Source organism: Cataglyphis hispanica, chromosome 22, assembly GCF_021464435.1.
Source record: "Cataglyphis hispanica isolate Lineage 1 chromosome 22, ULB_Chis1_1.0, whole genome shotgun sequence".
Taxonomy (NCBI): domain Eukaryota; kingdom Metazoa; phylum Arthropoda; class Insecta; order Hymenoptera; family Formicidae; genus Cataglyphis; species Cataglyphis hispanica.
The window spans coordinates 4,271,687-4,288,525 of NC_065975.1; the positions used below are offsets into that span (position 1 = coordinate 4,271,687).

At 29.7% G+C, this 16,839-nt stretch overlaps 1 protein-coding gene across 5 annotated transcripts in view; it reads right to left on the reverse strand.

The window, feature by feature from the left end:
* The window catches only part of LOC126857720 (collagen alpha-1(XVIII) chain), a 296,284-nt gene that overhangs the window by 265,499 nt on the left and 13,946 nt on the right, over positions 1–16,839 (reverse strand). For all 5 annotated transcript variants that reach the window (XM_050607420.1, XM_050607416.1, XM_050607418.1 and 2 more), the window contains exon 2: positions 4,972–5,042. In XM_050607420.1, the coding sequence (XP_050463377.1) occupies positions 4,972–5,042 (71 nt within the window). The remainder of the gene's footprint in view (positions 1–4,971; positions 5,043–16,839) is intronic.

Here is a 16,839-nt window from a genome sequence, read left to right on the forward strand (position 1 = left end):
TATAAAAAACAATTGGCTATAGAAATTATTTTTATATTGAATATGATATAATAGTTTCTTATATTTCTTTAAAAATTCAAGATAATTTTTTCTTTACATTCATCATTATTTTATATTATCCCTCAAATTTATTTTTTTGCAATTTATTGCAAGAATGGCATGCAATTTTCAATGTATTCATAAATGTACGGGCATCGCGAATCAAAGTTTCTAATCTTTCAATTATAATTTAATGCAAGAGAAAAACTCGATAAATATTTTTCCTTTACCACAAAGATTAGATTCGATTTTACTACTCTACCTTTAATAGCATACATCCTTCTGGATCGAGAGGAGAATTGCGGTGAGAGAAGATCTCAAGAGTGGAGGGCGAGCGTTTTCTGCAAACGCGCTGCGAGAGAGAAAACAATGGTTTTCTTGATTCATTGCGATCTTCGATATAAGAGAATAAAAGGATCGTTTAAAAAGCCAGATATATATAAGAAATATTTTCCGGTGAATAAATCCGTGCGCAGCGCCGCACAATAAAACGCATTTATCCTTGCCTCGAGATAAATTTGCGGAAATTGGATCTGAACGCCGCGCACGATTTCCATCCGCTTTGGGAAACGCGTTTAATTTTGCAGTTTTTTGTATGGATGAGAGGAAGAGAGAGAGAGAGAGCGAGAGAGAGTGAGAGAGAGAGAGAGAGAGAGAGAGATGGGGTGCGCGGTCGACAAGTAAAAATGGGGAACACGATTCTCCGCCGGCATTATACATCGCGCTGAAGATTATTTCCGCAAATCCCGTAATCTCGCACCGTTATAAAATGGATAGAAATCGCGTTCGGTTACGATAGAATTTTTAATCCCTACGAACGAATCAAATCGACGCAAAAATCATGTCGAGCGTCACGGGATTCGCGGGTCCGGTTCAATCTGTCATCGAAACAAAGATCGGCCATCTTTATGGCAATCGATGGTCGTTCGCGGCGTGTTTCGAAATCACGCGACTGTAAATCAACCGTAGAACGCGCGATGCCAATTTATCCTTCGTTTTCATGTCCGTATTGCAGTGTCAAAATGTTCATTCTGTCATCGACTAATATATAAACATCGCGACATGTATTACATATGTAAACCTGGGTAAATATTCACATTAGATCAATCTTTCTTGCTTAAAGTCAATGACCTTGACATACGTTGTCAAGGTCATGATCTTGAGTAACATCCTAGGAGCTTTAGCCATCGTTTGTTGTTTGTTAAAAAGTTATTAATAAAAAATATGACCACAAATGAATGATCAACATTTGTCTTATTTATTATTTGTAATATTATATAAATAACTAATGACATACATACACATATTCGTGATAAACGTTAGTATTAAATTATAGTCATTATGCAAACTGAATGCGTGAAGCGAAGGAGCGGAGTCTCTCCTTGGCAACATCATTAACTATTGAAGGCGTTGACCTAATGTAAATATTTATCTAAATTTGTAACAAGATAACAAAATTCAAAAAGTTTTAAAATAACAAATATCTAAAGAATAAATTGAAAATATTTCAGCAGCTTGAAAAGATAATTTTTGTTCAAATATTCTTATATTATTACTTTTCCCTATAATTTAATATACTTGCAAACAATTGTAACCTATTGTAGGAAATTGTAAGATTTCTTAAGCTGCCTTCCACAAGCGCCTTTGCAGAACTTTGCGAACTACTCAGATCTTAAAACAATATATTCCTTTATGTAGAAGTTATACGAGAGCAATCCATAAAAAAAGGCGGCCCGAAAAATTCTCATTTCTACCTCGCTGCGGAATCGCGGTTGATCGACGAGCAAGCCGTTAAATATTGACGAGGTAGACGGTAGGTGCAAAAAGTGGTTTCCGCGGGAAACGAAACGAACAGGATGGATACAAATGAGGCTGCAGGGATGAGCAGCGTTATCTCGTATCCTGCGGGAGCTATTCGTTCCCGGGAATGCCCCTCCCCCCCTCTTCTCCTGTGCACCACCCCGTCCCCGCTGATATCGCCACCTCTTTGGCGCCCCCTCGCAACCCCACTCGTGATAAGAGAAATGCGATTCTTCGATAATAATTGCCCGAGATTGTAATCGTCGCGATCTTTTCAACGTCGATCTTATCAAATCTTATCGCGAGAAACGTCAAAAAAACGCGAGAGTGACTTTTTTCCGAGGCGAAAAAAACGAGGCGAGTGAGAGAATGAACAGCTTTTTAATATATTACGCAAGAGTAAGTGCTCAAATTGAAATCTTAGGTTAATTCGTTCTTATTGCGACAAGGTAAAGTGGCAGCGTCGCTTTTCCGTCGTTTTATTATTCTTAATAAAAACGACCGGCGCTAGATTAAATTTTCTTTGCGTTTGCAGAACGTCGCCGTGGGTTATGAGATCCTCGCGAAGGAACCAGAACGCGACGGAAATAATCATTGCATTTCAAGAAAAGACAATAGACAATAATTATGCTCAAAGATACTATTTTATTAACTCGGCTCCCGAAGGGGAATGATTCATCTGACGCTAATGAAATTCCTCGTGATGTTGATAAAAATTTCATTAGCTAAAAGAGACGCTATTTTTTATAAACTATTATTTTATGAATTATTACCTTTATTGTTATGCATACAAAAGTAATTTATCATTTTTTATCACTAACAAATGATGAAGTGTATTTCTATTAAAATAGCATTTCAAATTATAATCGTTTTGTACATGATTTTTGATGACCGATTTTTAATCGAATTAAAAATTCATCTAGTTACATACACAATCTCGAAAATACCTGTCGCATTTCAACCCGTGAAAGTAAGGTAGAGGGGAATAAATGGATATTGGAATAGTTCTAAGTAGAACGAGAACACAGGCGAGATTATGGGATTGCGGCATGTCTGACCATACGTCGGCTTTACTACTGCGGAGGTGAGCAACTGGCGGTTCTCTTGTCAGGAAGGGGAAGTGAAAAATCCTCAGATTCCCTCAGGAATCGTCGGGGTATCCTTATAAAACTGGTAGATTAGAGTGAGACGTGACGAGAGCACAAAATCCGCTCTGAGTATTAAGCATCCTGTCGATGCGAACAAAGCGCATCGCACAGTTATATTTGGACATAGACATGATTCCATGAGAGACACACGAGACGGTTAAATATATATTGTAAAAATGTCAAATCACTTTGCCTTATTTTTCATGAAAAAAATGTATTTTTATCATATAAAAAAAAAAAATTTGCATTTTACAATCAATTTTAATGGAATTTAATTTTTCTGTAAAAAGTCTGCAATATTAAATATATTAAAAGCATAAAAGCATCAACAAATATGAAAAAAAAATAATTCAATATATTAATGTAGAAAATGTCAGTAGACCGAGTTGTAAGCTTTTTAAATTTTTCAATCATTTCTGGACTTGTTATTGAAGGCGGAAATTTATGTAGGTTAAATAATTGGATAAAACGATAAACCTCCGATTGTGCTGAAATTTTAACCAAAGGTTGTCCTTGACTTGAATATAAAGCACCTTGAAGATTTTTTGCCGACGAGGCCCCGTTTGCCCCTATGCCCCCTTAAAATTTCAAACATTTTTACTGTATATCTCCGAAAATATTGATTTTAGAGAAAAAAGTTTCAAACAAAAATTGAAGCCCTTAAAAAACTCTATAAAAAAAGCTATATACATTTTTCACATAAACTCATTATTTTAGAAGTTACGTGATAAAATAATAATTTTAACGCTATCGTGTTAATACACACTGCCTTCACGCATATACTTTTTAATGCAAAGTTTCTCATGGATTTACAAGTTTTCACGCAAAGCGAGGTTCAAACCAATGTGTCTAATTTTAATGGTAGTGGAGCCCCTCCCGTAGGGAAGGGGGGCGGAACACACTGTTTCCACGCATACGCTTTTTAATGCGAAGTGAGATAAAATTTCAGCACAATCGGAGGTTCATCGTTTTCGTAACTGCACCCAAATAATTAATCGATAATAGTATGGCAAAACGGCAATGTTAAATAATTATGATTGAACGAGTATGACATTTTTGTGATGAAAAACATCATGTAAGCTATAAACAAAATAAAGAAATATTGGAAAATATTAATTTATGAACATAAAAATCGCATATAACGTAATAATATAAACAAAATTCTCAAATTGATATGGAACTTAAGAATCTCCGTGTATATGACTTTATATAATTAATTTTTTTCTTCCGGGGAGAAAGATATAGGAACGATATTATTTTCGTTATGAGACAAAATGAAAGAAATAAAAAATGAATATCAAATTGGACATCATAAAGACAAATCACTCGATCTCATTACAGTCGACAGATTGCGTTCTCATCAGTATAAATTGTTCAATACACAGTTCTAATTTATTGTATATCTAACATTTTTTTAAAAAAGAGAAATATCAAGAAGAATTCGAATTAAATAAAAATTTGAAGAAAGACATTTATTATATTAGTGGATTTTTGCTCAAAACAATAAATATAAATAATAATGATTAAACGCTGTGAAAAATTCGAATAAAACCCTTATAATACGAATAAAAAAATGTTTATGATACACGAATTACATGTGACATACATTATCCTATTAATTAAAATCGCGTAAAATCAACGCTCCGTTCGCGACGTGTACGTAAATTCATGCACATCCACGACAATTTGTCCGCAGCTCTTATCGCTTCTCTGATATCATTATTCATTGCTTGACTAAATACATTCCGTACTTAACGTAGTAATAAATCACCAGTCACGTAAGGCGAATTGTAATGGCGGGCGCGAAGAAAGGGGATATCGTCGAGAAAAAAGCTGCTGAATATTCGCGGGGAGAATTCCCCGAGCAGAATATTGCAGCGAATCGTCAGCGAATAAGATACGCGGAAACGAGCAGAGGAACGTATATATCCTCATGAGACCCGTCAAGTCCATTAGCGCTAAAAATTAACTTTGTGAAACTCACCCTTTTTCTCGCCGAAAAAATCCGCGCGGCTGCATGTCGCGCATAACGCGACGAAAATCACCAGTGATGATCTGCAAACAATTATATTTTCTACATCATTAATCATAGTAGTATCTTAATATCCGGCATGCACCAGCTGAGTAAATTCACATTAGGTCAAAAGTTAATGACCTTGACATATGTTGTCAAGATCATGACCCTGAGTAACATCCAAGAAGTTTTACCTGTTGCTCGTTGTTTTTTAAAAATTAACAATTAAATTTTACGATAAAATCACGTATGAAATGCAAAAATCTGAATTTTTTCAAGCATAAATTTTATATAAATAGTATATTTAAATATTTAAATGTGCGAATGGGAAAAGGACAAAGCCCCTCCACTTCCCCAAAAGAATTGACCTAACCCAGATTTAATTTTTATTATAAAAAAATTGATTAGGTTTAGATTTATTAGAGTTAGATTAGTTTTTTTCTTGGAGTGGGGATGCAGGAGGAAGGGCCCCGCCTTTCCCCCACACATGCATTTATATAAATACTTACATATATAACTAATATAAAATTTATTAAGTTTTTTTTAATCGGAAAAATTCCGATTTTCGCATTTAATATTTGTTCTTATTGTACAATTTAATTGTTAGTAACTTTTTAAGAAACAACGAGCGACTAAAACTTTTTGGATGACAACATATGTCAAAATCATGGATTTTTGAAGAGATTGACCTATATGAATATTTACTATTAAATAAGAATGGAAAGCTGAATATTGGAAACAATTAAAGCAAAAATGATTAAAACAAACGGCAGAGAGGGAGGAGATTAGTCTATTAGAAGAGAAAAAGGGACTAGAAAAGTTACGTGATCCCGCAATGAAATTGACGCTAGAGCAATTTGAAATAACAATGTTATTGCTAAAGGAGAACAATGGAGACAGATCAATTGTGCTATAACCAGATTAGATAATATTCAATTGGAAGATCAAGAGAAGTAGCTTCCGATATTATGCCAAGTTTTACTTTGATACCCTCGTGCCTTTGTAAGGATCAATTTTGTAACACAAAACGTGATCATGACTTGTAATAAGTTAATCCTGCCGAACACAATACAGCAGTTTAACAACTTTACCTGTTTCCATCCTTTAATTTAACGTAACATAAACTTTTATGGAAATCGTACATTTGTGTTGCATATTATAATAATATAAATTCATTTTAATAGCTAAAAACTATATAAATTAAATTATAAAAAAAAGAAAGAAATAAAGAAACTCGTTATGTAATATTTCTTTTGATTTAGTGTTTTCACGATTTCCTCGAATCACTCTCTACTATTAAATCTCACGGCATAAAATATATTGCATAAAATTTTATTTAATTATTTGTATACATTATTCAATGCCTTCGCGTGGCTCGTAGAAACAAATCGTGACTCGCTTGTTGTAACGCGCTATAAATCTCGGTTTCCCTCCCTCTTTCCATCTCTCCCTTTCTCTCTCTCTCTTCCCTTGTTTCTCTCTTTTTCCGATTCTGCATTATTATTCCTTGACTAGACTAAGGTCAGTAGAACACGGGAAACTCGGTAAGTGTGACACGCATTTACATCTCGACTTGCACAACAGCTGGCGCTCACATGGGCGTAGCTAGTCCGTGATTCATGATTGAGAATGCCGTACTTGCGCAACGATCGCGGACCTGCGAGGACGGCCGTGCCCGATTTCGATTTCCATTTAACAAGGACGTCGATCCCGCCCCCTCTCCCTTTCACATTCAACAGGCAAATGTTGACAGACGATTGAATTATCGATGCCGACCGGAGTAAAATTCATGTTTTGCATAATGTATGCAATGATATACAGATCGAAAAAATTTGTATCTATTGCTGTCATAATAATGCATGCTCGATAGTGTTGAACCGTACACTAACAATATTGTAGAAAAACGAATCAAAAGTTGCAAATAATTATTAATGATCTCTTGCCGTAATATTGTAAATCCTATCAAACAAACTGTAGATAAAGATTAGAACACGAAGTGTGTACTTCTTCTACTAACTTCCTTTACTTCAAATTTTTGAATAATTAATATAAAGTAATAATTATTAATATTTTTTAAAAATATTTATTTAATTTTTTTACATACAATAATATATATATATTATTTGAAATATTTATTTTTGATATGTAAATAACATGTTATAATAATATGTAAAAACAGTTTAATTTCTGATTTTTATTTATAATTTTTTTTCTTCTTAGAAACTGTAACCAATCAATTAAAACAATTATTACTCTCATTACATAAAGACAATAAAATAATACAATGCTATTTACACAATTTATATTCATTTTATTTATTTCTTTTTTATAGCTAACGTCTCTTAGAATTGTTCATTGTAATTTTTAAAAATTTTTTAAACTATTTAATATAACATTTCATCAAATTCTTCTGTTATCCTAATTAATTAAATATTCCAACTATAAATAACATGCAATAGCGTAAATAAACTCCTATTAATAATTCTATAAATTTATATTTTTTTGTAAAAGTTGATTAAATATTAATTTCATATAAAAAAAAAATGAAATTCTTGAATTGTCATAAAAAGCATCAATTTTTTAAATATCATTATCAGGCAATAATCCTAGCAATTTAGGAGAACATGTCACTATTATCAAGAGATCTCAATTGCTTTTCGTAAGATCATTAAACATTTTTAAAGCTTCATACAAATTTCATGAGAGCCTACTACTTTCACAGAAGTTTAAGCGGTTACGCCGAGTTTCGTTAAAGTTTATGACGTTTTATAAGGCCTCATGAAATATCCGAGGTTTCATAGGACGCAAGAATTTTATAGAGCACAAGAAACTTTTCTGTACATATTGTATGTCTTCGCTAAGCTCTGTGCGCCGCAATAAATGTATCACAAAATTAAATACTAAATACTATAAAGTGATTATATAATAATACAAGAAATGTGATAATATATAATAAACTATGCATATAATTATATTTATATATACATATATATATATATATATAAATTATAAATTATTATGTATGTAATTATATAATAATATGAATATACTTGTAATGCTACATACATAAATAATAATTTTGACAACTACAGATTTAATATATATTATAATTATTATAAAGGCACAATCGAATCAAGCTGATACAAATAGATCTCCAATCAATAAGATGCATTAAAAGTTAATTTGTGAGTTTTATTATTCTCTTTTATATATTCTTCATTGTATCGTTACATGTCGATTTTATGTAAGACTGACTAATAACACAGCTATCCGTGTGTGTAACTGAAGCATTAATAGAAATGTATTGAACACAATTGAAAGATCTATATTTAACGACTGATTCTGCTTACTGTACACGCAATAACGTGTGTGTACACTTGATAAAGATGACAAACCTACTAATTCTAAATTGTGCGAAAAGATTATGCGAAAAACATCATAGACGCCCATTTCTCATAAACTTTAAAAATCACTAGAAAACGTTATTTATTTGTAAAATGTTTTGATAAAATAATTACTCTATATTGAGTGGCATTACAGTGACATTTTAAAGCATGAATCATTATTTTTATTATTTATTTTATTAGAGTGACATTTTAAAGCATGAATCATTATTTTTATTATTATTATGTAAAATAATTGTGATTGTGTGTATTAGTATAGTATGCATATGTGTAGTATATTATATAATTTTAAAATTCTTTTTAAAACATGAGATATAATCAATTTGGCACTCTTTTTTTTAAATTTATATAATTTGTTAAAAGCATTAGAAAGAGAGTATCACATGATAATTAAATATTTTTATAAACTGTCAAAGTGTAAAGTAAAAGCATACCAAGATAATTTTTTTTTCTTCTTAGTTTGGAAGTAATAAAATTAAAATTACAAAATTACAATGATATAATAATTATCGTTTAATAATCAAAGGAAAAAGGAGATAGACATGAACGTTTCTAATTTGTGCAATCTCGCGTTACACAGTGTTTTATTTCTTTTGATAAGAGAGAGTATCACTACTTGTGCATGACATCACCGCAAGAAAGAGGAACTCTTTACAGGAAAAAGTGGAATAAATCTCAATGCGGATGGAGAAAGACAGTAGCCGTAAAACAAAGAGCGGAGGAAAACCACGGCGATAGCGCCGAGATGATAATCGACCGCTCGTTTGAATAATATATGATGTAGTATACTTCTTTATAAATACATAAATTCTTCATCCTCTTATTTTTTAAATTAGCAGGTTCGAAGGAAGATAACAGAGATAACAGAATCTTTATAAATACGTGAGCTTTGCATGTATATATGCACACGTTTCATTAATATAGTGATACTCATATGTAATGCTGATAAAATTTATTTATGTGTAATAATCGTAGAAAATAATTCAATTTTTATTTCAGCAATATTACGGTGTTTTAATAACTTAAAATATTTACAAGAGAAATTTTATACTCTATATTTTGTACTATCTATAATCAAATTTTCTAATATTAAGCTTTTGTTTCATTGTTGTCAATTTAACAATCCCAAATAAAAAATCTTATGGGACAAATATATAGAATTATTATTTTTTATTTTTATTTTAACAAGGATAATAAACTTTTTCTATAATAAATAACAAATGTATACAAGATGGCCTTTTTCTGGATAAAAAATGTTAAAATGTTAAAATAATAATTACATAATAATATTAATAATAACTGCTTATATTAATAAGAACAGAAATTTCTATATTAAAATAATGTTTTAAATATCTAATGGCACACAATAATTTAAACATATTAATAAAAATTTTTCTCTTTCTACTTTTTAATTATAACTTTCACTTGATAAGGACCAAAACCATATGGTCGAAACGTCGTGATATAATAATCAAACAATAAATTGCCAGTTTGGTCGTATAAACACTTGTATATTAATAAAAGCTTATAATAATAATAATCTTCATATGTATATAAAATAGTACAAACAAAAATAAAATAAATTATGAAAAACTAAAATTATTTTGCAATATTTTTTATAACAATATAACAAATAAAGAAAGGAAAAGTGCCTGTGCATATAAGTTTCGTAAACTCTTGGAGCTATTTGAGTATCGTTTATAGAAGCTACCGCCACCATAAGCCTCTTTGTAACAATGGGACGATTCACAAAATGAAAGAATATGGAGGTCCTATCGACGATAATGACGACTGATGACGACATTCCATTAACCCACTGGCCCGAGTAGCGATATAAAAGAACCGAGCTGGGTCCAATGAAAGCGCGGAACATGTGTACCGGGTGGTGGTAGAATAATTAAGCGAAACGACGACGACGACGATGACGACGGCGACGACGAGAACGTCGACGTCGAGGAGCTCGTTAATGAAGCGAGGACCCTTGCAAGTCGAAATTCACGGAAGAAACTTGAGAGAAAGAATGGGTGATTTCAGTGCAATATATACGGAAAAGAGGAAGTGCGGCTAATGAGTTAATCTTACTTTAGGGCCGCTTGTTTACGATGAATGAATTGATTTAGAACACTAGAAAAAGATAGATATCTAAATTTTTATTGATATTATTTTTATTGATTTTTATTCAATCAAAATTTACGGATTTTCCGTTTCTCTTTTAGTTTCTTTATCTATATGATGATTAAAATTTAATATTTTAAAATTTATTTTTATAATATAAAAACTAGATTTTTTAACTTTATCGAAAAATATGCAACTTCTCTCTCTTAAAGGATATTATTTCTTTAAAACTCGATATTACTAATGTAACAAAATTTGTATTGTGTAATAAAACATAAAACTTCGAAAAATAATTTAAAAGATTGTTGTGGGAACATTGTTTATATTGATTAATGACATATATGTCAGAAATATTCGTACAGAAGAGACGGATCTTAATCTCGTTTATAACCTCGCATATCTCTTATGTCAACATAATTTACGATGAAAAATTGCATGGCATAGAAAAGAAAGCAGCGTATACTAAAATCCATGTCGATCATTAATTTTCTGAGAAACCGCCATGACGCGTGAATACCACACACAAACTTCATCTTAGAATATATTTATGTTCTATCTCACCCATACAGACAATGTATATGCAACGATACCGAATTTATGAAAAATAATATATGAAAATAATATATGAAATAATATATAAAAAATAATATATGAAAAATAATACGGAGCGTAGAAAATTATGTAGAAATTTAAAATAGATTTTATAAAGTTGACACGCAATATATTGTTATAAATATTTTTTAATTTGCATTATGTGGCTAATTCCGAAGAAAATAGAAGTCGGTGTTTCTTTGTATATGTGATGTCATCTCTTCCAGAAATAAAAGCAAATTGTTAGGAAAATAAAATCTCGATAATAAATTCGCTTTTATACCTAAAGAATCGTCTTCGTAAGGAGGAGCCGATTTACAATAAATGTAGTAAGTCTTTAAGCAGTAAAAAAATTGTCAATAACAATTGATTATTCTTCTTACATTTGACTATGATTGATCAATTTTTTATGGCTTGAGACTTATTATACCTATTGTAAATCCGGGCTAATACCAAAGTCTCCTATAATTCCGAAACTATGAATTCGTGTACTGACTATTCAAAGTAAATAAAAATTAAATATTAAAAAATAAATTATTTATTTACAAAACCAACACACATAAATCATTCTTTTACGCATTAATAAATCTTTTTAATTTAATTTAGAAAATTTTCTACGGTTGACAAAAAACCTATGGCAATAACTAGGAAAAATATATATAAGTTAAAAAGATAATTGCAACTCTTTTAATTTATATAATTAAAGTATCTTTGTTAAGCGAGAATTTTATTTAACAATGCTAAATAACAATAGTACTTAAATCACGATTATTTGAGATTTAATTAGTTGAGATACATGAAATGTTGATAAAAAACAGTCTTTAACAGATATTTCGTCAACAAGAAAACATTATGTACACAATACCTATGTATGAGAATTAGAGAAGGGAGCATCAAGATGAAACTTTAAGACTTTAACCTCGAGATTGTATCGATACAAAGTCAAGTTTTAGCGCCTTTCTTGCGACATAAAATTTATCGCGGAATTATTCGATATTATCCGCTAGTTGACTTTCAGATTATTATTGAAACATTAGTAATGATATACTTGATATGTCATTTCCTTCATGCATATCGATGATATATGTTACAAAAGTTTTTTGATTTTTTCTTACTTTGAATTATATTTTAATTTTTCTACTATAAAAAAATCGCAAAATTCTAAAATATAATAATATATGTTGTACTTTCATCATATATATACTTTATATCATATATATATTTTATATCTTAAATATTGCTAATACAATGTAATAAAATTAGATATACAGTGGCGTATAAAAATTTTGACACTTTAGATATAAATTTTGCATATATTGACAGCATATGCAACTCAAAAAATGTCATGGTTGAATTTTATAACAAAATAATGATCCCAAACATTCATCAAAACTAATAAAAGAATTTTTTATCGCTAAGAAAATCCGAGTTCTCGACTGATCATCACAATCATCGGACCTGAATTCTATTGAGCATTCGTGGTAAGAACTCAAACTACGCACAAAAACATAAGAAACATTCAAATAAGACAGAATTGTGGCAAGAATTTAATTTTTTTATTATTTTGTAATTTTAATGAAAATAACAATTAAAATATAACATAAAACGACAAAATATATGTATATAAAGACAAAAATATAATATAAACATTATCTGCTTAAGATTAAAAATACTCAAAATAATAATTTTGTACTTTAATGAACAAATTGTATTAGAAAATCAAGCTAAAATCAAGCTACATTGTTTATCTTTCTTCATTAGCTTTCGAATGCGATGCTTGTCATTCTATGAAACAGGAAATACAGTATCGCACTGATTGCTCTCTGAACATTGTGGAAATGGACCACATACATTGGTACATAAACACAATGATGCAACTTTAACATGCCGCAAATGCAACCGATTTATTTCTATTCCCAAAATAAGCACAATTTATGCTTCCTATTCTACAGAACGGTGAAAGAAAATATGGTCGAATCGCAGTTAATCAACGCTCGATTTAATGACAATGTGGTGCGTAATTTTTAATTTGTCAACTTTCAAGAGAGAAATATACATACCTATACATTTTTCATACCCCAATTATTTTCTCTTTTATTTGAATGCATCATAATAAATTTTATCTTTATTTTTACAACGCATTGTTGCGTTATACGCATAGTTGTGATAAGTAAACAAAAGATACGATCGTTGAAAATTACTTGCCTAGAAGCTTCAAAGAAGCGAACCATGCTTTCACGTTTCATAACGATTTTGCGATCAGTATGCGGAATCTCGTAAATTTATGTGGAACAGATGGATGACAGAAAATAAAGAAACGAATTTATTTTTGTCTCCGAAACGACGAGCGAGTCAAAGAACGAACGTTGAGCTTAATTCGTATTTTGCAAAGAGCTTCATTTTTAGAACATTCTGTTTATTCAAACGTTTGTCCAAACATGGTTTTGAATACGTCGAACTCTATCAGTAACGCTAGCATGCTCATTACATTAGTGACCATGATTTCGCTAATTGATAAAATAGGAAAGCTCTGCTTTAATATATTTCCAGCAGAAAAGCTGAAAATCACAATTGTCTCGAGAAACAATTGTAATGCTCTTAAAAATTCGATTTAATTTCTATGTGTATCGATAAAAAAAATTGCACCTTTGCAACAATTCGAAGAAATTTTTTCTTGAAAAATATCACTATTCTGCTTTCGTATTGGCAATGACAATTTCGGAAAACTGAATATTAAAAAATATTGATAAATTTATTTTAATTTAATCTAGAATTTTTTATATTTTCTACGTTTGCTATGTTTTTTTCAAAAATGTGCTGAGATAAATCTTGAGAAAAGTAATTAATTCAGGCAAAAACGAGTTAAAGTCATGTCGCTGGTAAAGAGAAAGAAAGGAATACGAGGAAACGCGTATGTATATTTACTTGAAGACTCTCTAGCTGCTCTTTTTTCTTCTCTTGAGGACGAGTTAAACTATTAACGTTACAAGAGGATGTCGTTTCGAAGAAATTCTTTCCAATAGATACATATAGAATATAAATTAATGGGTAAAATAATGTTGCAAATAAACTGAATTATGTTCATACAAGTGTTCGTCAAAATTATCATCATTTTCTCTCTCTCTCTCTCTCTCTCTCTCTCTCTCTCTCTCTCTCTCTCTCTCTCTCTTTGACTGATCAACAAATTGATTGCTTTAAAATGACAATTTGACCGAAATTTTTTTTGGAATTTTCAAATTTTTCTTTTTTCGAACTATTGCATTTCTACTGATTTGAAATTTATTAAGAAAAATGAGGTTCTTAATTATTTATTCACTTTTTTAAGATTTAAACCAATTAAAATATCTTTGTTAATATAATTAAAAATATATATTTATTTAAATATTTAAATATATAATTAAAAAGCGATTATATTGATGTTTATTTTTAAAAATTGATAAAAATTGATATTTTTAAAAATTGATTGGGGAAAGAAATTTATAAATGTACAGATACTTTCTTTATAGAAAGAACTGATAATAAGAAACTGATAATGAACTGATAATAAGAAACTGATAATAATGTAATATGTAAATTGAGCGATATATAGAAACATATGTCAATTTTTAATACCGAAATTCTCAGTTATTATATCACAGAAAAATTTAAGATAACAAGTCTAACGCAATTATATATAAATATCTAAAAATTAAAATATCAATATTAATTAATTTTTTATTAATTCCTTATTAACTAACAATTTACTTAATATACCTATTAATTAAATAACTAATTCCTATAAAATTAATTTCTTTACTTTATTCTTACAATTAAATTTATATAGTTTAAAACAAAAACATTAATTTTGTAAATTAAAAATAAATTATTTTAATTTTATAAATATATATATATATATATATATATATATATATAATTTTTAATTATATAAATCAAAAAAATAATTATTATTAAATCATGCCTTTAATCTCCAAAATTAATATTCTAATCTAAACTATTTCTTGACACTATTTTCTTACTTATGCCCACATCTTTTTTATCATGATAGCGCAAACTACATCCAGTGCTATTTTATATGTAAACATATACTTTTATATGTAAACATATATCGACGAGCTTAAATAACTCTTACGTACAGCTTACAAACTGAAATCTTTACTTTCAAGAGTGAAAAGTAATATTGAGAGAAAAATAATTTGTTTTCTGACTTAGACTTAATTACAGCTATTTATAATTACTTATCACTGTCTAAAAATATGAGATTATAAAAAGTTAACATTTCATTAAAAAGAATGCTACGAAAATAAAACTTCGGTCTTATTTATGAACTCCATTAAAACAGAAGCTCGTAATTCGCGGAATTTATTTCTTCGTCGGGTCGAAGAGTAATAGCATTGAAACAGATTTGATAATCGCTTCTGAATTTTCTCTTTTAGAAATTTCCTTTGTCAGAGATATACAATTGCACAATTGAGTGAATAATGCCTCGGTAAACAAACAACAATACGCTGCTCTATATCTAATAACATGCACGTTATTAAGTTTATAAATCAATAATAACTTTATCATGACATCATATTCTTGTATTCGCGATAAATTATCGATTGACACAAATTTAAGATAATTGCGGGGTAGCAGATGGCAATTGTATAAAACCATTTTATATCTCGCGTAACAAATAATTCGTAAATTATATATCAATCGTTACAGAAGCGCTATGCGAGTTTTAACTAACAAGATAAATTTTTATTGATATACGTGTGTGTATCAATTTCAGAAAATATCAATAAAATTTAAAATAAAATTTATTTCAATTATGTGTGAGAAATAGAAGTCACTCATAAAGGGCTATACGTAAACTTAATACTTTGAGAAATTATTAAAAAAAAAAAACATTATTTCAATAAAGTATATAAAATATTAAAAAATAAAAATCTCCAGATTACATTTAGTGACTATCAAAAGCAAATTAATAAAATTGTATTAATCAAATATAGAGATTTTATATATCAACGTTTTATATATATATTTATAAGTTTTATATTTTAATGTCGTTAAGTTTGAATTATATAAAAATGATGTGTACTTGAATGATGAATACTTTTAATATTTATTTTACATTTTGCACAATTTTGCGTATTGTTTATTTTTGAAAATCTTGCTGCAACAAATTTTAACATTGAAATTTTTGCTTTGTTGCAGCAAAGAAACATTAGACTTGAGAGTAAAGATTTCATCAGCCAAATTGTCAATTTCATTTGAAGAGCCTTTTATTTTCATTCGAATACGGCTGATATGTAAAATATAAAAAAAAAATATTATTTTTATTCTCTAACTATTAAAACATGCAACGGTTATCATATATTTTTAATATCAAATTAATGTAAAGTTAATAATGAATGCAACTAAAGTCGACTGCATAATCAATATCTCTTTAATAAAGTAAAACGGCTTCCAATTTGCGTGTAATGTAACAATCACATTAAATTTTCCTTTTAATTCCGGATACTTCGGGCGATTTATCGACAACAGGAACCTTTTCGTCTCGCCGCGAGCGACTTTCACGGTGTAGGTAGGAAGGTGGAGAGAAGCATTATCTATGTGCGGTTCGCAGCCCGGTCCAGCAAGAGAGCAATAATTCAGCAACGATTGCAGAGAGAAAGAGAGAGAGAGAACGACGATCTCTTAAACCGCCTGCGGCACGTCGCTATCTATAAACTGACGTTTAGAA